The following is a 23,732-nucleotide window of genomic DNA, read 5'->3' on the forward strand; positions in this document are numbered from 1 at the left end:
GTGAAATCAAACTGTCCACTTAGGAAGCAACACTGAGTGACAATCAATTTCACATGCTGTTGTGCAAATGGGATAGACAACAGGTGGAAATTATAGGCAATTAGCAAGACACCCCCAATAAAGGAGTGGTTCTGCAGGTGGTTACCACAGACCACTTCTCAGTTCCTATGCTTCCTGGCTGATGTTTTGGTCACTTTTGAATGCTGGCGGTGCTTTCACTCTAGTGGTAGCAATTAGACGGAGTCTACAACCCACACAAGTGGCTCAGGTAGTGCAGCTTATCCAGGATGGCACATCAATGCGAGCTGTGGCAAGAAGGTTTGCTGTGTCTGTCAGCGTAGTGTCCAGAGCATGGAGGCGCTACCAGGAGACAGGCCAGTACATCAGGAGATGTGGAGGAGGCCGTAGGAGGGCAACAACCCAGCAGCAGGACCGCTACCTCCGCCTTTGTGCAAGGAGGAACAGGAGGAGCACTGCCAGAGCCCTGCAAAATGACCTCCAGCAGGCCACAAATGTGCATGTGTCTGCTCAAACGGTCAGAAACAGACTCCATGAGGGTGATATGAGGGCCCGACGTCCACAGGTGGGGGTTGTGCTTACAGCCCAACACCATGCAGGACCTTTGGCATTTGCCAGAGAACACCAAGATTGGCAAATTCGCCACTGGCGCCCTGTGCTCTTCACAGATGAAAGCAGGTTCACACTGAGCACATGTGACAGACGTGACAGAGTCTGGAGACGCCGTGGAGAACGTTCTGCTGCCTGCAACATCCTCCAGCATGACCGGTTTGGCATTGGGTCAGTAATGGTGTGGGGTGGCATTTCTTTGGAGGGCCGCACAGCCCTCCATGTGCTCGCCAGAGGTAGCCTGACTGCCATTAGGTACCGAGATGAGATCCTCAGACCCCTTGTGAGACCATATGCTAGTGCGGATGGCCCTGGGTTCCTCCTAATGCAAGACAATGCTAGACCTCATGTGGCTGGAGTGTGTCAGCAGTTCCTACAAGACGAAAGCATTGATGCTATGGACTGGCCCGCCCGTTCCCCAGACCTGAATCCAATAGAGCACATCTGGGACATCATGTCTCGCTCTATCCACCAACATCATGTTGCACCACAGACTGTCCAGGAGTTGGCAGATGCTTTAGTCCAGGTCTGGGAGGAGATCCCTCAGGAGACCGTCCGCCACCTCATCAGGAGCATGCACAGGCGTTGTAGGGAGGTCATACAGGCACAGGGAGGCCACAAACACTACTGAGCCACTTTTTGACTTGTTTTAAGGACATTACATCAAAGTTGGATCAGCCTGTAGTGTGTTTTTCCACTTTAATTTTGAGTGTGACTCCAAATCCAGACCTCCATGGGTTGAAAAATTTGATTTCCATTTTTTTATTTTTGTGTGATTTTGTTGTCAGCACATTCAACTATGTAAAGAACAAAGTATTTCAGAAGAATATTTAATTAACTCAGATCTAGGATGTGTTATTTTTGTGTTCCCTTTATTTTTTTGAGCAGTGTACATAGTGTAAACATGTCTACTTCATGTTTGGATCATTTTGGGAATGATATTTTATTTTTTGGGGATGTTACAAGGCTTAGAAGTTTAGAAGCAAATCTTGAAATTTTTCAGAAATTTTCAAAAACCCAATTTTTAGGGACCAGTTCAGGTCTGAAGTCACTTTGCGAGGCTTACATAATAGAAACCACCCAAAAATGACCCCATTCTATAAACTACACCCCTCAAGGTATTCAAAACTGATTTTGCAAACTTTGTTTATGGTCCTGATTCTGTAGTTTACAGAAACACCCCATATGTGGTCGTAAACCGCTGTACGGGCACACGGCAGGGCGCAGAAGGAAAGGAATGCCATACGGTTTTTGGAAGGCAGGTTTTGCAGGACTGTTTTCTTTGACACCATGTCCCATTTGAAGCCCTCCTGAAGCACCCCTAGAGTAGAAACTCCAAAAAAGTGGCACCATTTTAGAAACTACGGGATAAGGTGGCAGTATTGTTGGTACTAGTTTAGGGTACATATGATTTTTGGTTGCTCTATATTACACTTTTTGTGAGGCAAGATAACAAGAAATAGCTGTTTTGGCACCGTTTTTATTTTTTGTTATTTACAACATTCATCTGACAGGTTAGATCATGTGATATTTTTATAGACCAGGTTTTCACGGATGCGGCGATACCTAATATGTATACTTTTTATTTTATTTATGTAAGTTTTACACAATGATTTCTTTTTTGAAGCAAAAGTGTTTCCAAAGTCTGACAGCCAATTATTTCAGTTTTTGGGCGATTACCTTGGGTAGGGTATGATTTTTGCAGGGATGAGATGATGGTTTTATTGGCACTATTTTGGGGTGCATGTGACTTTTTGATCGCTTGCTATTACACTTTTTGTGATGTAAGGTGACAAAAAATGGTTTATTTAGCACAGTTTTTATTTAAATTTTTTTACGGTGTTCACCTGAGGGGTTAGGTCATGTGATATTTTTATATAGCCGGTCGATACGGACGCGGCGATACCTAATATGTATACTTTTTTTTATTTATGTAAGTTTTACGCAATGATTTCATTTTTGAAGCAAAAAAAATCATGTTTTAGTGTCTCCATATTCTGAGAGCCATAGTTTTTTCAGTTTTTGGGCGATTATCTTAGGTAGGGTCTCATTTTTTGCGGATGAGATGACGGTTTGATTGGCACTATTTTGGGGTGCATATGACATTTTGATCGCTTGCTATTACCCTTTTTGTGATGTAAGGTGACAAAAATTGGTTGGCTAAATAGCACAGTTTTTATTTTTTATTTTTTACGGTGTTCATCTGAGGGGTTAGGTCATGTGATATTTTAATAGAACCGGTCAATACGAATGCGGCAATACCAAATATGTATACTTTTTTTATTTATGTAAGTTTTACACAATAATAGCTTTTTTAAAACAAAAAAAATTATGTTTTAGTGTCTCCATATTCTGAGCCATAGTTTTTTTTATTTTTGGGCGATTGTCTCAGGTAGGGGCTCATTTGTTGTAGGATGAGGTGACAGTTAGATTGGTACTATTTTGGTGGGCAAACACCTTTTTTATCGCTTGCTGTTGTACTTTTTGTGATGTAAGGTGACAAAAAATGGTTTATTTAGCACAGTTTTTATTTTTTATTTTTTACGGTGTTCATCTGAGGGGTTAGGTCATGTGATATCTTTATAGAGCCGGTCGATACGGACGCGGCGATACCTAATATGTATACTTTTTTTTTTTCCTATTTTTTACCAAATTTTTTAACTTTATTCGGGGAAAATGACATTTTTGTTTATTTTTACTTGAAACTTTAAATTTTTTGGGGGGAAAACTTTATTTTTTCAACTTTTTTTTTTTAATTTTATTTTTTGTCCCACTTTGGGACTTGAACTTTTGGGGGTCTAATCCTTTACAATGCATTCCAATACTTCTGTATTGGAATGCATTGGCTGTATAAGTAATACTGTGTGTATTACTCATACAGCTTCCGGCCTGTGAGATCCAGGGGGCTGGATCTCACAGGCACATCACAGGAAGGCAGCGGCAATGCCTCAGTAGGCATCGCACTGCCTTCCATGCCATCGGGTCCCCCATACAGCCCCATGGGGACCTTATGGCACCACCGCCGCTGCACCAGGTAAAAGCCGCAAACCACAGGTCTGAATTGACCTGCGGTTTGCGGCGATCGCATGACCCCCCCCCCTCCCCCCGGCGTTGTGACAGGATGCCCGCTGAATGATTTCAGCAGACATCCTGTTCTGATTAACCCCCGCCGCAATGTATTTTTAAAGTTAGGACGTACCGGTACATCCTGGGTCCTTAAGGACTCGGCAAACATGGCGTACCGGTACGTACTAAGTCCTTAAGGGGTTAACCCTTTCAGGATCAAGCCATTTTTCACCTTTCTGCCCAGGCCATTTTTAACAAATCTGACGTTGTTTATGTGGTAATAACTTTAAAACACTTTTACTTATCCAAGCCATTCTGAGATTGTTTTCTCATCACATATTGTACTTCATGACAGTGGTAAAATTGAGTCCAAAAATTTCTTTTTTATTTATAAAAAAAAACCAAATTTACCCCAAATTTTTAAAAATTAGAAAATTTAAATTTCCCTAATAGATAGTAATAACTCCAAAAATAGTTACTACTTTACATTTCCCATATGTCTACTTCATGTTTGGATCATTTGATATTTCATTTTTTGGGGACGTTAGAAGTCTTAGAAATTTTGAAACAAATCTTGAATTTTTTCTGAAAATTATCAAAACCTACTTTTTAAGGACCGGTTCAGGTCTGAAGTCACTTTGTGAGGCTTACATAATAGAAACCACTCCAAAATGACCCCATTTTAGAAACTACACTCCTCAAGGTATTCAAAACTGATTTTATAAACTTTGTTACCCTTCAGGTGTTCCACAAGAATTCATAAAAAATGGAGATGAAATTTCAGAATTTCACTTTTTTGGCAGATTTTTATCAATTTTTTTCCACTAAAAAAGCAAGGGTTAACAGCCAAACAAAACTCAATATTTATTGCCCTAATTCTGTAGTTTACACCCCATATGTAGTCGTAAACTGCTGTACGGTTACACAGCAGGGCGCAGAAGGAAAGGAATGCCATATGGTTTTTGGAAGGCAGATTTCACTGGGATAATTTTATGCTGCCATGTCACATTTGAAGACCCCCTGATGCACCCCTAGAGTAGAAACTCCCAAAAATTACCCCATTTTGGAAACTACGGGATAAGGTGGCAGTTTTGTTGGTATTATTTTAGGGTACATATGATTTTTTTTTTTTTTTTTACGGTGTTAACCAGAGGGGTTAGGTTATGAGATATTTGAATAGAACAGGTCATACCTAATATGTACACTTTTTTTTATTTATGTAAGTTTACACAATAATTTTTAAAATAAATAAAAGATAATGTTTTAGTGTCTCCATAGTCTGAGAGCCATAGTTTTTTCAGTTTTTGGGCGATTGTCTTAGGTAGGGTATCATTTTTGCGGGATGAGATAACGTTTTTATTTTCACTATTTTGGGGTCACAGCAGCGCGGGGACCCGATGGACACCCTGCACACGTCTGAAGCCCGCACGTGCCGCGATCCGCGCTGAACGCGGACGTTCAGGGGTTAATGCGTCGGCATCAGTGATTTCATACATACAGAAGGGGTCCGGCTATTAGTGACTGCCGGACCCCTGCCGCGGATCGGGCGGGCGCAGCTCCTGCACCCACCCGATCAGCACACTTTACATGCTGGGAGTTAAGGGGTTAAATACATTTGAACAGTGCTTGTGTTCTTCATTTGAGTGGAGCGGCAGACAGGCATGTGTGTTCACAGCTCCATTCAACTCCATAGGACTGCAGGAGATAGCTGAGCATGTGTATTCAACTATCTCTAGCAACCCTATAGAGTTGATTGGAGCTGCGGACATGCATGCATGTCTGGTGCCCTATACAAATGAGGGACATGAGCCCCTTTAATAGTTATCAAAGAGTGCCCCAGCAGCGGACCCTCGTCGATCACTTATCTCCTGTCCACAAGTTGTTGTAATGGGACAAACTATTTAAAAATAGGCCATCAATATATTTTCTTGAAAAAATCACTGGTTGCTTAGTAATCAAGTCTACTGATCATTTTTATACTACTCACATTCAGTGTATCTGCTCATGCTTGTATAGTGCCCTGGAGCAAGCGTACTTTGGACTATGGACATTTGCTCCCTATTGCTACCATGCAGAGCCATCAAATCACTACTTTAGTGCAATTGCAAGGGTTAACTTGCACTATAATTTATTCTGTTGTTTACACTTAAACTGGTTTATATTGTAGAACTTCATACATATGCGTATGTTTGTAATATAACCTGTTCATTTGAACTGCTATTGCATTATATCTGCACTGCACTGTGGAAAGGGTAAATGCACAGCCAGCTAATAATAAGAGACTTTCAGACTTTCTATCCACCTAAATGGTTCGGGAACAGCATGGGGAGGATGTCTGGATGTATTTTGGACTCCCAGGTTGCTGCTGGGAACGATGTTGTCCGAGTAGTATGCCAATTTTTACAGACTGACAATAATACACACAAAACCGAAGATAAAATCGATTTTAGAGGAAAAATTGTTAGGAAACATTCTTTCTTGTATATTTACTTGTATATAAAGTGCAAGTGCTGTCAAAAATTAGAAGGAAGAGGCACTCCGATACAACCTGTATATCACATAATGGAGGGCCTCATTCACATTGTGGTACAATTGTTCATGTTGTTAGACTCCTACACTCATAAAGCCTATGCGCTAAGTGAAAGGGCTGCCAAAAATTACACAGAACCGGCACTACAATACACCCTTTGCTACACATAAAGAAGGGCATCATACACAGCCTTGAAAAATTATGACTGATGGACTGCTGGTGACCCTCAAAAACATTTGGAGCAAGGGCCTGCTGATCTGACCTTCTGACCTTGTAAAACATTATGGGTGAGGGCCTGCTGCCGCTTTAGTGACTCTAGATAACCTGGGGCCGATCGCATGTCCCCGTGACGGCGACGATCCATTCGGATGTCTGGCCTATCAACTTTCGATGTTATTGTCACGGCGGACAGGATATAAGATACACAGATAACTAAACAAACAAGTTTTCTAGGCGAGAAGCTGGGGATAAGGTCACCTCCTAGCAAATCCCTAACAGCTCTCCCTATTCTGCTTTGCCCACATTCAGACCCTAATGGTGGGAATAATGTGCCCTCGTGCCTGGGCTGAGAATACCCTAGAATCCCTGAGATGGTGAAAGGGGAAAAGGGGCAGCCTGCTCCCTCAGAACCAGGAGGGGACAGACGACACTCAAACAGCCTAGACAGCAAACCAAAAAAATCAGAAACCAACTTATCTTATCTGAGCAGGAAAAGCCAATCCTTCACTGCTTGCTTCCACAGCCTGACAGAAGCTATAACCCACACGGAACACTGGGAGGGGAGTAATTTAAACCAACGACCCCACCCAGTGCACCTGAAGGAAGGCGGATCTAGCACGACTCCAAAACAAAACAAATGACTAGACACGTGCTGCTAATCTGGCAGACCTCCGTACATAGTCTGAGCAGGGCATGACAGTACCCCCCCCCTTCAACGGGTGACCTCCGGACACCCTGGACCAACCTTATCCGGGTGGGATCTGTGAAAAGCCCTCACCAGTCGACTGGCACTGACATCCAGCGCTGGAACACACATCCTCTCCTCAGGGCCGTATCCCCTCCAATGTACCAGGTACTGAAGGGAACCCCGAAGAACTCTAGAGTCAAGAACCCTGGAGATCTCGAACTCTAAATTTCCATCGACCAGAACCGGAGGAGGGGGCAATGGCGATGGTTCCACCGGTTTCACATATTTTTTCAGTAAAGACCTGTGGAACACATCATGGATCCTCCAAGTCTGCGGGAGATCCAGCAGAAACGCTACTGGATTGATCACCGCAGATATTTTGTACGGACCAATAAATCTTGGACCCAGTTTCCAAGATGGCACTCTCTAGTGGACAACCACACCAGATCACCCACACACAGGTCCGGACCAGTCACACGTCTCTTGTCAGCCATTCGCTTATACCTCTCACCCATCTTTTCCAAATTCACTTGGATCCTCTGCCAGATAGAAGACAAGGCAGAAGAAAATCTCTCCTCCTCTGGCATCCCAGAGGAACTAGTCCCAGAAAAGGTACCAAACTGAGGATGAAAACCGTATGCGCCAAAAAATGGAGACTTACCCGTGGACTCCTGCCTACGGTTATTCAAAGCAAACTCTGCTAGGGACAAGAATGAGGACCAGTCCTCCTGATTCTCAGCCACAAATCACCTCAAGTAGGTCTCCAGGTTTTGATTAGTACGCTCTGTCTGTCCATTCGACTGCGGATGAAAAGCCGAAGAGAACGAAAGTTGAATGCCAAGCCGAGAGCAGAACGCCCTCCAAAACCTGGAGACAAACTGCGTGCCCCTATCAGAAACCACATCCGAAGGAATACCATGCAATTTCACGACATTATCAACAAAAATCTGCGCAAGAGTCTTGGCATTAGGCAGACTAGTTAACGATATAAAGTGAGCCATTTTACTAAAACGGTCAACTACCACCAAAATTACTATTTTCCCGGAGGAACTCGGCAGATCCGTAATAAAATCCATAGACAAGTGCGTCCAAGGGCGAGACGAAATCGACAAAGGAAGAAGTGAACCAGCCAGTCGAGTATGAGCAACCTTTGACCGCGCACAGGTTTCACAAGCTGCCACGTAATCCTCAATGCTCTTACGTAACCCGGGCCACCAGAACCTCCGGGACACAAGGTCACAGGTGGACTTACCACCAGGATTTCCAGCAAGGACAGTATCGTGATGTTCCTTGAATACCTTGTATCGCAGTCCTTCAGGAACAAACAACCTCCCTGGGGGACAAGAACCAGGAGCCCCCTTCTGGGCTCCCAACACCTCCATCTCCAATACGGGGTACAGAGCGGAGACCACCACCCCATCAGCCAAAATCGGAGCAGGATCATCTGAATCACATTCCCCAGGAAAACTGCGAGACAACGCATCTGCCTTGACGTTTTTAACCCCCGGGCGAAAAGTAACCACAAAATTGAACCTGGTAAAAAACAGTGACCATCTGGCCTGTCTAGGGTTCAGACGCTTGGCAGATTGCAGGTAAGCCAAATTCTTATGATCCGTATATACTGTAAAGGGGTGAGACGCCCCCTCCAACCAGTGACGCCATTCCTCAAAGGCCAACTTGATGGCCAGCAACTCTCTATCTCCCACATCATAATTCTTCTCGGCAACTGAGAGCTTCTTGGAAAAAAAAGCACACGGGACCCACTTGCCAGGAGATAAACCCTGCGACAGCACCGCTCCAACCCCCATTTCTGATGCATCAACCTCCACCACGAATGGCTGAGACACATTGGGCTGCACCAGAATGGGAGCAGACGCAAAACACTCCTTAATAGTCGAAAAGGCCTGCAATGCCTCATCCGACCATACAGAGACGTCGGCGCCCTTCTTAGTCATATCAGTCAGAGGTCTTACAATGGTAGAATAGTTCAAAATACATTTTCTATAATAATTTGTAAACCCCAAAAACCGCATCAAAGCTTTCTGATTCTCTGGTCGGTCCCATTCCAGAACCGCCCGGACCTTTTCGGGGTCCATACGAAAACCAGAGTCAGAAAGCAGATATCCCAAAAACTGAAGCTCCTGCACAGAAAACACACATTTCTCCAATTTGGCATATAATTTATTCTCCTGAAGGATCGTTAAAACCTGTCTCACATGATCCTGATGGGTCTTCAGATCAGGAGAGTAAATTAAAATGTCATCCAAGTAAACTACCATGAACCTCCCCACCAAATGGTGGAAAATGTAATTGACGAATCGCTGAAATACCGCTGGCGCGTTCGTCAACCCGAAAGGCATAACCAGATTCTCAAAATGACCCTCGTCTGTATTGAAGGCCGTTTTCCACTCATCCCCTTCCTTGATTCTGATCATATTGTAGGCTCCTCTCAAATCCAACTTGGATAACACCTTGGCACCAACAATCTGATCAAAAAGGTCGGAGATCAAAGGAAGGGCATACGGATCCCGGACCGTAATACGGTTCAATTCCCGGAAATCCAAACAAGGTCTCAGCGATCCATCCTTTTTCTTTACAAAGAATAAACCTACTGCCACCGGAGACTTAGATGGCCTAATATGACCTTTTGCCAAACTCTCGGCGATATACTTCCGCATGACCTCTCTTTCGGGTTGAGAAAGATTGTAAAGCCGAGACTTTGGCAACTTAGCCCCTGGGATGAGATTAACTGGACAATCATAGTCACGGTGAGGGGGCAATTCCTGAGCCCCACCCTCCGAAAAGACATCCGCAAAATCTCAGAGATACTGAGGTAGAGCCGTAGTGGACACACCAGAGATAGATGTGCCAAGACAATTATCCGAACAAAATTCACTCCAACCAATGATTTGTCTTGCTTGCCAATCTATAATTGGGTTATGTTTTGTCAACCACGGTAACCCTAAGACTATAGGAGCGGGCAAATCCTTCATGACAAAACAAGACATAATCTCACCATGTGAATCACCCACCCTTAACTGAATACCATGAGCAATATGAGTGAGACTCCTTTGAGAAAGAGGGGAAGAATCAATTGCAAAAACCGGAATCTCTCTTTCTAAAGTGCAAGTACTTAGACCCAGATTTTGAAGAAAAAGAAAGTCAATAAGGTTTACCCCAGCACCACAGTCAATGAATACTTCAACAAAAAAAATTCTTGAGTCTAGCGCCACCATAACTGGAAGGAGAAAACGAGTAATACAGGGAGCTTGCATACCTGCTTGCTCCACCACTCCATTCACGCTACCAAGAGTCAGGACGTTTTTTTTTTTTCTCTTTCTTATCATCATGCGGTTTAACAAAAGGACAAGCAAAAACAAAATGACCACTTTTCCCACAGTAGTAACATGGTTTATGCAATTTCCTAAAGGCTCTACTACCAGAACGGAAAGATACCTGACCCAGCTGCATGGGTTCCTCTCCTACCCCAGAGTTACCTGTTAACATCACCCTGGGAAGCAGTAGAGACGAAACCACTCACAGAAGGGATCCCTTGCGCGGAGGGAGCCTTACACCTCTCTCTAATACGTCTATCTAACCATACTGCCAAAGACATAGCATTCTCCAAAGAATCTGGGTACTCATGAAAAGCAAGGGCATCTTTCAATCTCTCAAATAACCCCTGAAAAAACTGTCTACGTAACGCAGGGTCATTCCACTCTGACTCTGTAGCCCATCTCCTAAACTCAATGCAGTAAACCTCTGCAGTATGTTCACCCTGTAATAAATTAGGCAATTTAGATTCCACCATCGATACCCGATCTGGGTCATCGTAAATTAATCCCAGGGCTTTGAAAAATTCTTCCACCGACCGGAGGGCCAGAGAACCGGGCGGCAGAGAAAAGGCCCAGGATTGCGCGTCCCCTTTAAGCAGAGAAATGATTATACCAACCCTCTGACTTTCATCACCTGATGAAGATGGACGCAGCCGAAAATACAACTTGCACGACTCTTTAAAGCCAATAAAGTTATCCGCACCCCCTGCAAATCTCTCAGGAAGAGCGACTTTAGGCTCCCCACAAATTTGACCTGCACCTGATGCCAGAGCATTCTGACACCGTGTGACCGAACTACGCAGATCCGCAACCTCTAGAGATAATCCCTGCATGCGGTCAACTAGCGCAGCAAATTTACGCCATCACAAAACCGCTGAGTAATGGCAGTCATAGTATGGCGGGTTATAATGTCACGGCGGACAGGATATAAGATACACAGATAACTAAACAAACAAGTTTTCTAGGTGATAAGCTGGGGATAAGGTCACCTCCTAGCAAATCCCTAACAGCTCTCCCTATTCTGCTTTGCCCACATTCCGACCCTAATGGTGGGAATAATGTGTCCTCGTGCCTGGGCTGAGAATACCCTAGAATCCCTGAGATGGTGAAAGGGGAAAAGGGGCAGCCTGCTCTCTCAGAACCAGGAGGGGACAGACTCAAACAGCCTAGACAGCAAACCAAAGAAATCAAAAACCAACTTATCTTATCTGAGCAGGAAAACCAATCCTTCACTCCTTGCTTCCACAGCCTGACAGAAGCTATAACCCGCATGGAACACTGGGAGGGGAGTAATTTAAACCAACGACCCCACCCAGTGCACCTGAAGGGAGGCGGATCTAGCATGACTCCAAAACAAAACAAAACAAATGAATAGACACGTGCTGCTAATCTGGCAGACCTCCGTACATAGTCTGAGCAGGACATGACAGTTATTGTCAGTGCAAACCATGGTGACTACGGGTAACGGGGAATCAGGGTTAAATTCCAGAGAGGGAGCCTGAGAAACAGCTATGGATACCTCATCCAAGCAAGGCAGTATGCGTGCAAATTACCTATTAGGTATAATTAGGTGCGGGCCTGCAGGTGAGCTGACCCTGTAAAATATAAAAATATTTTAGGTGCGGGCCTGTTGGTGAGCTGACCCTGTAAAAGATTGTAGATCAAGGCCTGCTGGTGAGCTGACCCTGTAAAAAATTACATGCGAGGGCCTGTTGGTGAGCTGACCCTCTAAAACATTATATGCAAGGGCCTTCAGGTGAGCTGACCCTGTAAAAGATTTTAGCTGCGGGCCTGCTGGTGAGCTGACCCTGTAAATGATTGTAGGTGCGGGCCTGCTGGTAAGCTGACGCTGTAAAATATTTCAGGTGTGGGCCTGCTGGTGAGCTGACCCTCTAAAAGGTTGTAGGTGAGCTTACCCTCTAAAACATTATATGCGAGGTCCTTCAGGTGAGTTGACCCTGTAAAAGATTGTAGGTGAAGGCCTGCTGGTGAGCTGACCCTGTAAAACATTATATGCGAGGGCCTGCTGGCGAGCTGACCCTCTAAAAAATTATATGCAAGGGCCTGCTGGTGAGCTGACCCTGTAAAACATTATATGCAAGGGCCTGCTGGTGAGCTAACCCTCTAAAAAATTGTCCGCGAGGGCGTGCTGGTAAGCTGACCCTGTAAAAAATTATATGCGAGGGCCTGCTGATGAGCTGACCCTGTAAAACATTATATGCGAAGGGCATATATGCGAGGGCATTACCGTATTTTTCGCTTTATAAGACGCACCTGATGATAAGACGCACCTAGGTTTTTGCGGAGGAAAATAAGAAAAAAATATTTTGAACCAAAAGGTGTGCTTTTGGTAGCTTTTGAACTAATGGTGGTCTGTGGATGACACTGTTATGAGGGGTCTGTGGATTACGCACTGTTATGGGGGGATCTGTGGATGACGCACTGTTATGGGGATCTGTGGATTACGCACTGTTATGGAGGGATCTGTGGATGACGCACTGTTATGGGGGGATCTGTGGATGACGCACTGTTATGAGGGGTCTGTGGATGACGCACTGTTATGGGGGATCTGTGGATAACGCACTTTTATGGGGATCTGTGGATGACGCACTGTTATGGGGATCTGTGGATGACGCACTGTTATGGGGGATCTGTGGATGACGCACTGTTATGGGAGATCTGTGGATGACGCACTGTTATGGGGATCTGTGGATGACGCACTGTTATGGGGGGATCTGTGGATGACGCACTGTTATGGGGTTCTGTGGATGACGACTGTTATGGGGGGATCTGTGGATGACGCACTGTTATGGGGGGATCTGTGGATGACGCACTGTTATGGGGGAATCTGTGGATGACGCACTGTTATGGGGATCTGTGGATGACGCACTGTTATGGGGGATCTGTGGATGACGCACTGTTATGGGGATCTGTGGATGACGCACTGTTATGAGGGGTCTGTGGATGACGCACTGTTATGGGGGATCTGTGGATGACACACTGTTATGGGGATCTGTGGATGATGCACTGTTATGGGGGATCTGTGGATGATGCACTGTTATGGGGGATCTGTGGATGACGCACTGTTATGGAGATCTGTGGATGACGCACTGTTATGGGGGATCTGTGGATGACGCACTGTTATGGGGGATCTGTGGATGACGCACTGTTATGGGGGGATCTGTGGATGACACTGTTATGGGGGGATCTGTGGATGACGCACTGTTATGGGGGAATCTGTGGATGACGCACTGTTATGGGGATCTGTGGATGACGCACTGTTATGGGGGATCTGTGCATGACACTGATGGGGGATCTGTGGATGACACTGATGGGGGATCTGTGGATGACACTGATGGGGGATCTGTGGATGACACTGATGGGGGATCTGTGGATGACACTGATGGGGGATCTGTGGATGACACTGATGAGGGGATCTGTGGATGACACTGATGGGGGGATCTGTGAATGACAGAGGGGGGATCTGTGCATTACACTGAGGGGGGGGATCTGTGCATGACACTTATGGGGCTCTGTGGATGACACTTATGTCATCCACAGATCCCCATAAGTGTCATCTACAGATCCCCCATCAGATGCATCAGTGTGGAGGGAGGAGGCGGGGCCCGGTGTAGTGACTCTACTCTAATACACCGGGCCCCGCAACTGTTAAACATTCAATCTGATAGTATATGCTCGGTGGGGGCGGCTCTTACTATAGTACCGTAAGTATAGCGCAGACCGGCATCTCCATCAGTCATGCGCCACCTGCCGCAGCTCCCTCTGTCATTCGCCGTCTGCCCCAGCTCCCTCTGTCATGCGCCGCCTGCCTGCTTATCTCACTTTATGAATGAACAGGCAGGCGGCGCATGACAGAGGGAGCTGGGGCAGGCGGCGCATGACAGAGGGAGTTGGAGCAGACGGCGCATGAGGAAGGAGGTGCGGCAAGCGGCGCATGACCGATGGAGATGCCGGTCTGCGCTATACTTACGGCACTATAGTAAGAGCCGCCCGTACAGAGCATATACTATCAGACTGAATGTTTAACAGTTGCGGGGCCCGGTGTATTAGAGTAGAGTCACTGCACCGGGCCCCGCCTCCTCCCTCCACACTGTCACTGATACTTCGCTGGCCGCGCTGTGCAGCATAGCGGCCAACGAAGTATTCGCTTTATAAGACGCACGGCCAATTCCCCCCCACTTTTGGGGGGAAAAAAGTGCGTCTTATAAAGCGAAAAATACGGTATATGCGACGAATAAGCATATGTTCATATGATGGAAGAGGAGAAGGAGGATAAGAAAAGGAAAATTCCAGCATATATCCTTGTTTGTGGTGGAAGGGATGCATGGGAATACAGTGTATTCAGTACATTATAAACAACACATTTAAATTGCCTTTATGTTCATCAGCTTTCCTCTGGTGGAGTTGAGAAGTCATGGTCAATCCAGGCCTTGTTCATTATTCAACCTGTCAGCATTTTTAGTTGACAGGCGGATAAGCTTATCTGTACTCCTTCACCATCTTCCAAAATGTTTCCCCCCTTGTGACACTAGGCCGCGCATCAGGGTGAGGGTGCTTGCTGGGTGTCATGAAACTGTCCCAGGCTTTGGAGAGAGTTGCCCTGCTTCTGTTGGAACTGCTGTGTGTTCCCTTTGTCTCTCCTCCTCGGTTGGCCAAGGAACTACGGACTCTGCCGCCAGCGTTGTCAGATGGAAAGATTTGGAGCAATTTTTCAACAAGGATCTTCTGGTATTGCACTGTTTTGCTCGTCCTCTCCACCAGAGGAATGAGAGATAAGAAGTTCTCTTTGTAGCGGGGGTTGAGAAGGGTGAACAACCAGTAATCCGTGTTGTCTAAAATGCGTATAACTCGCGGGTCGTGGGAAAGGCAGCCTAACATGAAGTCAGCCATGTCTGCCAGAGTACCAACAGGCAAGACTTCGCTGTCGTCATCAGGAGGATCACTGTCAATTAGTGTTTAGCACGAATATTCGAATAGCTAATTTTTATTGCTAATATTTAGAATATAGTGCTATATATTCGTTATATCGAATATTGTGCATTTTTTTCAATCTGAACACATGATTCCCCTCTGCTTCTTGCTTGCGGGCCAATGAGAAGGAAGCAATATCAAGTTCACAACAATACTTGGTGCACCAATCATTAATCTGTAGTGAGACCTGCTAAAATGTGAAGTTGCACGTAGTGCGAAAAAATATTCTAATCACTGCCAATTAGCGCAATCACCAATATATTGGAGCACTTGACTCTATCTGCATATAAAGCTATTCTAATGTTCTGCCGTGCCAACCATTTTCTCCAGTCTCAGGAAACTTATACCAGCTTGAAAAATGTAGCCAAAGTGACCTACGCCTGTATTTCACGTTGCGAAATCGCATTACGTGATTTTTACATTGCCGAAATAAAACAATCTTGAATTCTCGCAATTCGCGAATATATGACGAATATTCTACAAAATATTTGTGAAATATTGCAAATTCCAATATAGCCCCTGCCGCTCATCACTACTCTCAATCTTCTCATCTTCTTCCTCCTCTTCTGCCCACCCACACTGAACAGATGGAATTAAACTTCCATGGGTACTACCCTCTGTAGCGGAGGCAACCGTCTCCTGCTCCTCCTCCTCCTCTTTATTGTCCAATTCGCGCTGAGAAGACGAACTGAGGGTGGTCTGGCTATCACCCTGTGCAATGTCTTCCCACATTTCCACCTCTTCTACATGCAAAGCGTCGTCCTTAATTGCGAGCGTTTGAGTAGACTCAGAAGTGGAATGGTTATGCTGATAATAGCTTTATTGCCGCTCACCATCTGTGTTGACTCCTCAAAGTTTCTTAAAACCTCACAGAGGTCAGACATCCATTCCCACTCCTTGCTTGTGAAAATCGTAAGCTGACAGGAAAGGCGGTATTCCACTACTGCCCTCTGCAGCTCACAAATGCTGGCCAACATGTGGAACGTCGAGTTCCAGAGCGTGCTCACGTCGCACAACAGCCAGTGAGCTGACAATTTCAAGTGCCTCTGCAGTGTTGACAGACTGGCTGAAGCTGTCGGAAATGTACACACACATGGCACACCTTCACCAGTAGCTCAGGCAAATTGGGGTAGGTTTTGAGAAACTACTGAACTACAAGGTTGAACACGTGGGCTAGGCATGGGATGTGTGTGAGCTTGCCAAGCTCCAAAGCCGCCACCAAGTTACGGCCATTATCAAACACAACCATGCCTGGTTGTAGGTTGAGTGGCGAGAGCCACAGCTCAGTTTGGTCTCTTATCCACTGCCACAGCTCTGCGGCAGTGTGCTGTTTGTCCCCTAAGCATATCAGCTTCAGAATGGCTTGTTGCCGCTTCCCAACTGCAGTGCTACACTGCTTCCAGCTACCGACTGATGACTGACTGGTCCTGCATGCGGATAAATCGGAGGTGGGAGGAGGAGGCGGAGAAGTGGGGTTTGGAGCCACTAATGTAGGTGTTGGCGGAAACCCTGATCGACTTAGGGCCCGCAATCATTGGCATCGGTAGCACCTGTGCTATCCCAGGGTAAGATTTGCTCCCGGCCTCCACAAGATTCACCCAGTGTGCCGTCAGGGAAATGTAGCATCCCTGGCCAAATGCACTTGTCCATGTGTCCGTGGGTAAGTGGACCTTCCCAGTAACTGTGTTGGTCAGGGAATGTGTGATGTTACGGGACACATGTTGGTGTAAGGCGTGCACGGCACACCTTGAAAATTAGTGGCTGCTGGGGACTTAACGCGGGACGGCCACCGACATCAGGGTGCAGAAGGCCTCAGTGTCCACAAGCCTAAATGGCAAAATTTCAAGGGCCAGTAATTTGAAAGCTGTGCATTTAGTGCTATGGCCTGTGGGTGGGTGGCTGGGTATTTTCGCTTGCTTTCAAAGGCCTGGGGTAAGGACATTTGGACACTGCGCTGGGACACGGAAGTGGATGTGGTCGCTGATGGTGCTTGCGAAGGTCCAGGTGCAGGGTGGGAGGCATCCGGGCCTGCGCCTTTGACATGGAATTGGCCAGCATGTAACATAGGGGAAGAGGAGGCAGTGGTGTGATCCGCAGACACAGATTGTGGACCCAGGTGTTTAGGGATGCGCATACTTTACACAGGAGATGTGGCGCGAATAATTTTACTGTCTGCAGCGGACACTGTCTACGGAAAAAGTATACTGTATGTCACTGATATTTAGGGATGCGCACACTTTACACAGGAGATGTGGCGCGAATAATTTAACTGTCCGCAGCGGCCTATTACACGGTATTTAGCGCCGGATGCGCTAAAAATATATATTGCTGCTGTCACACACAATAGTCCTTATATGGCTACTGGCATTACAGTGAGGGCAGCACTTACCTGCACGTTTCTTGGCTGCGAAGCAGCCAAGAAACGTGCGGGGAGGAGACTTGAGCATGGTGCTCGAGCACATGTGCTGAGTAGTGTTGAGCGCGAATATTCGTATTACAAATTTTTATCACGAATATCGGCACTTCGAGAATTTGTGAATATTTAGAATATAGTTCTATATATTCGTAATGACGAATATTAGTTGTTTTTTTTTGTTTTGTTTTTTAACACAGTACACATCAGGTGATCATTGTCACAGCTTAGCAACATCCCTAGCGACCAATAGAAAAGTTGCCTACCCCTTACTATATAAGAACCTCCACAGCAGCTATTTTCTAAAGTTTATTGCAGTTATGAAAGAGACAGCAGTGTCATTGCTGTGCTCTGTGCTTTGTTGTATTACATTAGGCAGTTAACTTATATATATATAATACAGATAGTTAGGGTGAGATAGTCAGTGTAGGTTAAATTGATCTATAGTGTAGCTGATAGGTTCTGGTATCCATACATACATGCTACAGACTTAGTGATGTGCATCATTAATTGCCGAAAATTCACAAGCGCAAATATATTGGAGCACTCTATCTGCATATAAAGCTATTCTAATTTTCTGCCGTGCCAACCATTTTCTCCAGTCTCAAGAAACTTATACAAGCTTGAAAAATGTAGCATAAGTGACCCACGCCTGTATTTTGCGCGCATTTACGCGAATATTATATTGCGGATTTTCGCAATCAAGAATATAATCTCAAATTCGAGAATATATGATGAATCGTCTACAAAATATTTGCGAAATATCACGAATTTGAATATTGCCCCTGCCGCTCATCACTAGTGACGAGCATCGAGATGCTCGAGCCGAACAGATGTTCGGCCGAGCATGCTTGATCATCACTAATACTGAGCCAAAGACCCTGGGTCATAAGCCCTTTGACCAGGGAGCCAGACCAACGACCGAGCCAAAAAACTTCTACTGCCAGGGAGGAGACTAGAGAAGCCAGCTCAGTGCCTTGCTTATATTATTTTGCACTTGAATTCCTCCAGTAAAGAAGTACACCTTGTAGACCCTGACTCTTTGGAATTATTTCCCATTGGGGTGCACAAGGCCTTACCATCCTTTGGAAAGCAGGAACACATGGTGGTACCCGACGATGCTCAAGTGATCCAGCGTACCACTGGGGCCACCCCAAAATTGTCCACTGCACTTGTACTTGAGGAAGTGTACGCTTTAAAAATGTAATGTACACACTTTGAATATCATCACAACATATAGTTGGTGTCACTCTTTGTATACTCAAATTGCAAGGCATTGGTCCAAGTTTAACTGTGAGAACATTTCCTGTGGATAGGATCATTTTCCAGGGACAACTCTTTTAAGATGTTCCATCAATGCATCATGAGTGCCAGTCCACCCTGTATGAAGGTGTTCATCCACTCATGCAGCTGTGCCTGGTACTGCAACTCAGCCACATCCAGTTTAATGAAGCTGCATTACAAAGCATAGCTGCACATGTAGGTACAAACTACTGAACCATTGAAGGTGTTATGGATTTCAATGGGCCATCATTTGACTCCCACTAAGCAAATATTGATGGCTATACCAAAAATAAGCCATGAATATTAACTCTGAATATAGTTGACAGTGATATACCATACAAGATTTTTTTTAATTAGGGCATGTGTAGAATTCTCAAATGCATATAAATTACAATGGCAACCACTAATTGTCCCAAGTGTTTACCAGGGAGCCATAATGAAGTGCACTACATGGCCAGTAACAGTGAAAAGTAGCATGTAACACAGTGTGTGATGCATAAGAAACTTCATTCACAGAGCAGATCAAGTAACCCTTCTCATCTCTGTGAAATGGCCAAGAGCAAAGGGTGCATTATAGAGGCTTTTACATTTCACACTAATAATGGCATGTCTTTTTCACCAAGCAATGTAGGTTAAATACATGATTAGAGGCTATATTACATTTCCTCTTTTAAAAGCAGCACATCCCTAATTCTCTGTATCTGTATCCCTGTTCTTCAACATAGCATAACCTTGCATAGATTGTTATTTGCATGACATTTATTCATTTCTCCTACTATTGTGTTCCCCCGTAGAAAAAATATCTGTGAATTCATGCTTACTGGTTTTGGTCTATCTCATCAAAGGCACATAGGTAAGGAAAGTTGCTCCGAACACTGCAGAACTCTTCTTGGGAGATATGCCCATCACCATCTTCATCAAAGAGTCGAAATACAGACTGTGGGAAGAAGATCAGTGGATTCTGAGGTCACTGGGAATCAAGAAACTAACAAGCAAATATGACTCATTACAAGTTAACAGAATTATTTTATTCTGGATTTACCCTGTAGACAGTACAGCCCTTAGAAATAAAATATTGAGGCACTCCGTTTGGAAGTTTTGCAATTCAAGTATAGTTTTATTTCATTTTTCTGCATCATCCATTTGCCCGTGGTATATATAAAAATGACAGACTATTTCTGACTGGACGTTTCGGTCACGATGGACCTTCATCAGTGGTGATGTTATCTGGAATAGTATTAAATACATGTTTTAAATAGGTCTTTTACAGATGGCAGAGCATGAAGTTAAGTATCGTCTTTCTAATAATAATATAACATAACAATAAATAATTTACAAGCAAAATTATGTTTTGTACGATCATGTTCCAAGTCAAATCCCCATAGAATCATGTTCACTATGTCCACCACCACCTTTTCTCTCCCCCCTTGTCGTTTGCCTTCCACAGTATTCCTTTATTTAGATCCATATAATCATGCTCCATAAACCATCATGTTCGTTCTACTACCATAAGTATATGAATTTCGTTTCACGGGCTCAATGTATTTATATTTATATGTATTTACCAACCTCTGGACACCTACCTACCTTGCTGCTATAACTATATCAAATTTTGCTTGTAAATTATTTATTGTTATGTTATATTATTATTAGAAATACGATACTTAACTTCATGCTCTGCCATCTGTAAAAGACCTATTTAAAACATGTATTTAATACTATTCCAGATAACATCACCGCTGATGAAGGTCCATCGTGACCGAAACGTCTGTCATTTTTATATATACCACGGGCAAACGGATGATGCAGAAAAATGAAATAAAACTATACTTGAATTGCAAAACTTCCAAACTGAGTGCCTCAATATTTTATTACTTGGATCACGGCCTAACAGCCCTTGATTGGCACCGGTGATATTCCTTGAACAGAGTGCGGTTCCTCACTTTACTACACAGTACAGCCCTTAGAGGCCTGGTGAAAAAAAAGTATTTCTGCTGCTTCATTAATCAGCACAGGCAGCAGAGGCTGCACACAGGGGTGCACCACCAATGAGGCCAGGCAGCACCAGGTAGGGGCAAGAGGGGGGCAGGGGAAGGGCCATCGGCAATGAGCACTTTCATTGTGGCAAAGGGGTTAGGTTAAGAAATTTGCATGGGGGGGGCACCATTTTAGTTTTTGCCTCAGGCAGCAGAAAGGCTAGGAGCACCCCTGTCTGCACACACTGCTGAGCAAATACCACTGCCAACTCACTTGCTCGGATTTTGTCAGAGCTGTCCACAACTGCTGCCTGCAGATAGCATAAGGCCATCCTTGTCAGATCAGCTGTTTAAGTACATAGTCACAGAGGATATTGTCAGCAGGGACAGAGTAATTTAGTGAAAGGGGAATTTGGTAGAGGTTGGCACAGGCCAGTGTACAGTCCTTGGTGGTGCAGTGGGAGGCTCATGCACTTCAATCCAATCCTCACAACTGAGGCTCTTCAATAGTCCCTATCTGACACTAACAACAGTAACCAGGCTTGAGAATAAAAAAAAATAAGGCTCTTATATAGTCCCTATCTGACAGCAAGTTCTGCTCTTGGTGTCAGATGGTCACCAAGTCCTTTGCTCTTGTGAATTTTACCTCAAGTTATCTTATCCTAAGTCTGTTTCTAGCAGTTACTCCTGGTATCTGTTGTACTCTGTGGTGCCACACTGTAACTACTCCTCCATTGGCTCAGAACTGATCCACATTCTCATGAAGAGTGGATAAATAAACCTTAGTAAATGTTAAGCTAGAAGAAATATCCAGTTGGGAAATCCACTCAATATTCATTGAAACTTGGAAACCCTGGCTAAGTTGGAATACAGTGTAATAAATGTTTCCTCTACTTGCTAAACTATTCCAGCCTTCACCAGCCCTTCTGCAGCTAGCACTGACATTCTGACATTCAGACACAAACTTTCTAACAAATCCTGAGTATCTTCGTATCTTCTCCACATCAATAAATATAAAAGCACCGAATTGTTTAAAGCATTGGCTTGAATATAACAGAATTCCTATACAATGAAAAGTAGCGTTCCGTACTTCTCCATTGACCGGCATTTGGAAGCTGAGAGCACCAGCATCCCCAGAGCATCTGGGACGCCACGTGGGACGCCGAAGATAGTGAAGCAACGAAAGGTAGTACTGTTGCAGCGATACATTCACTCTCCATGCTCAGAGCTCCCCCGGTCATAAAAAGGAACTGTTAATGTGACCATTTGGGTCCATTCACACGTCCGTTGTTTATTTCCTGATCTGTTCCGTTTTTTGCTGAACAGATCTGGACCAGATCTGGACCCATTCATTTTCAATCTGGTCCAATCTGGTCCAGATCTGTTCAGCAAAAAACGGAACAGATCAGGAAAGAAACAACGGACGTGTGAATAAGGCCTTAATTTGAGAATAATAACTGATAGGATACAGCGATAACAGTGGAGTATTAACAAGGAACTATATGTGCATCTAATGTGGACTCCAATCTGATACTTTGAGACAAACATATTCAGTACAATTGGAGTGGGCGAGTTATGGTTACATTGAAGCTTTAACCCATTATACAGGGTGCACACACTAGGATCCACAGAAATAACACAAAAAACCACAGGAACTATTTATATGGAAAACAAAAAGGATATTAACCACCTTCCAAGTGACATTGATATATAATAAGTGGTTTTATCAAGTGGGACGTAAGGTTGTCGTCCTAATAAGGACTCGACACATATATTTGTGGATCTTTAAGCCAATATAATCCTGTTATATAAAGAGCACTGCAGTTTTATTTTAAAATATATTTTTTATATTTTTTAATATGGTTTATTGATAAGATATGTTAATTTATTTTATTTTGTCATATTTTTTTAATGTGACTAGTTGTATACTGCTGCAAACCACACCAGTTTGCCACACTATATAAATCACATTGAAAGATGTGTGCTAAATATGTACCCTAAAAATAGAAATATAATGTGATGTGGAACATACAGATATAATCATCTAATCCATACGATTGATCTGCTATTCCTTAAGGTTTTATATGGTCTTTGTTTATGTGGTCTTTTCTGAATAAATGTATTTTAATTTTATATATGTGGTATGTTTCCATGCAAGAACCAGATAGTTGAGTGCCCTCCACATTATTTTCTTTATCCATAAATATGCATTACAAAATCCCTATTAAAGTTCTGTGGTCTCTTATTCCCCGAGTTGTCATTAGCTCTTTGCCTGATGAATAGCCAGAAGGGCCTGAGCTCTTATCAGATTGAAGAAAGTACTTTATGTACTCCTCTTTTTTCACTTTTAGTTTTTACATAATTTTTATTGTAGTTTTTATAATTTTTTTTACAATATAATTTTCACAATACAGTAACAATACAAACATAGTGGTGAAAAGCCAACAGATGAACATTAGTTAGAGATAATCAATACATAGAAATGGGGACTTCTAGTTGGCATGCAAAAAAATACCATAAGTTTAATTGTGAAGTCGAGGACTTAAATGGTCCCTAGATACGTGCTCAACTTATTTAACTGAACAATGCCATTATGTCCATG

At 44.1% G+C, this 23,732-nt stretch overlaps 1 protein-coding gene across 5 annotated transcripts in view; it reads right to left on the minus strand.

Annotated features, from left to right (window-relative positions):
* The window catches only part of RASGRP2 (RAS guanyl releasing protein 2), a 404,443-nt gene that overhangs the window by 154,304 nt on the left and 226,407 nt on the right, over positions 1-23,732 (minus strand). For all 5 annotated transcript variants that reach the window (XM_040409574.1, XM_040409572.1, XM_040409573.1 and 2 more), the window contains one exon: positions 19,976-20,091. In XM_040409574.1, coding sequence (XP_040265508.1) covers positions 19,976-20,091 — 116 coding nt within the window. The remainder of the gene's footprint in view (positions 1-19,975; positions 20,092-23,732) is intronic.

This window comes from Bufo bufo, chromosome 10 (assembly GCF_905171765.1).
Source record: "Bufo bufo chromosome 10, aBufBuf1.1, whole genome shotgun sequence".
Lineage (NCBI taxonomy): Eukaryota > Metazoa > Chordata > Amphibia > Anura > Bufonidae > Bufo > Bufo bufo.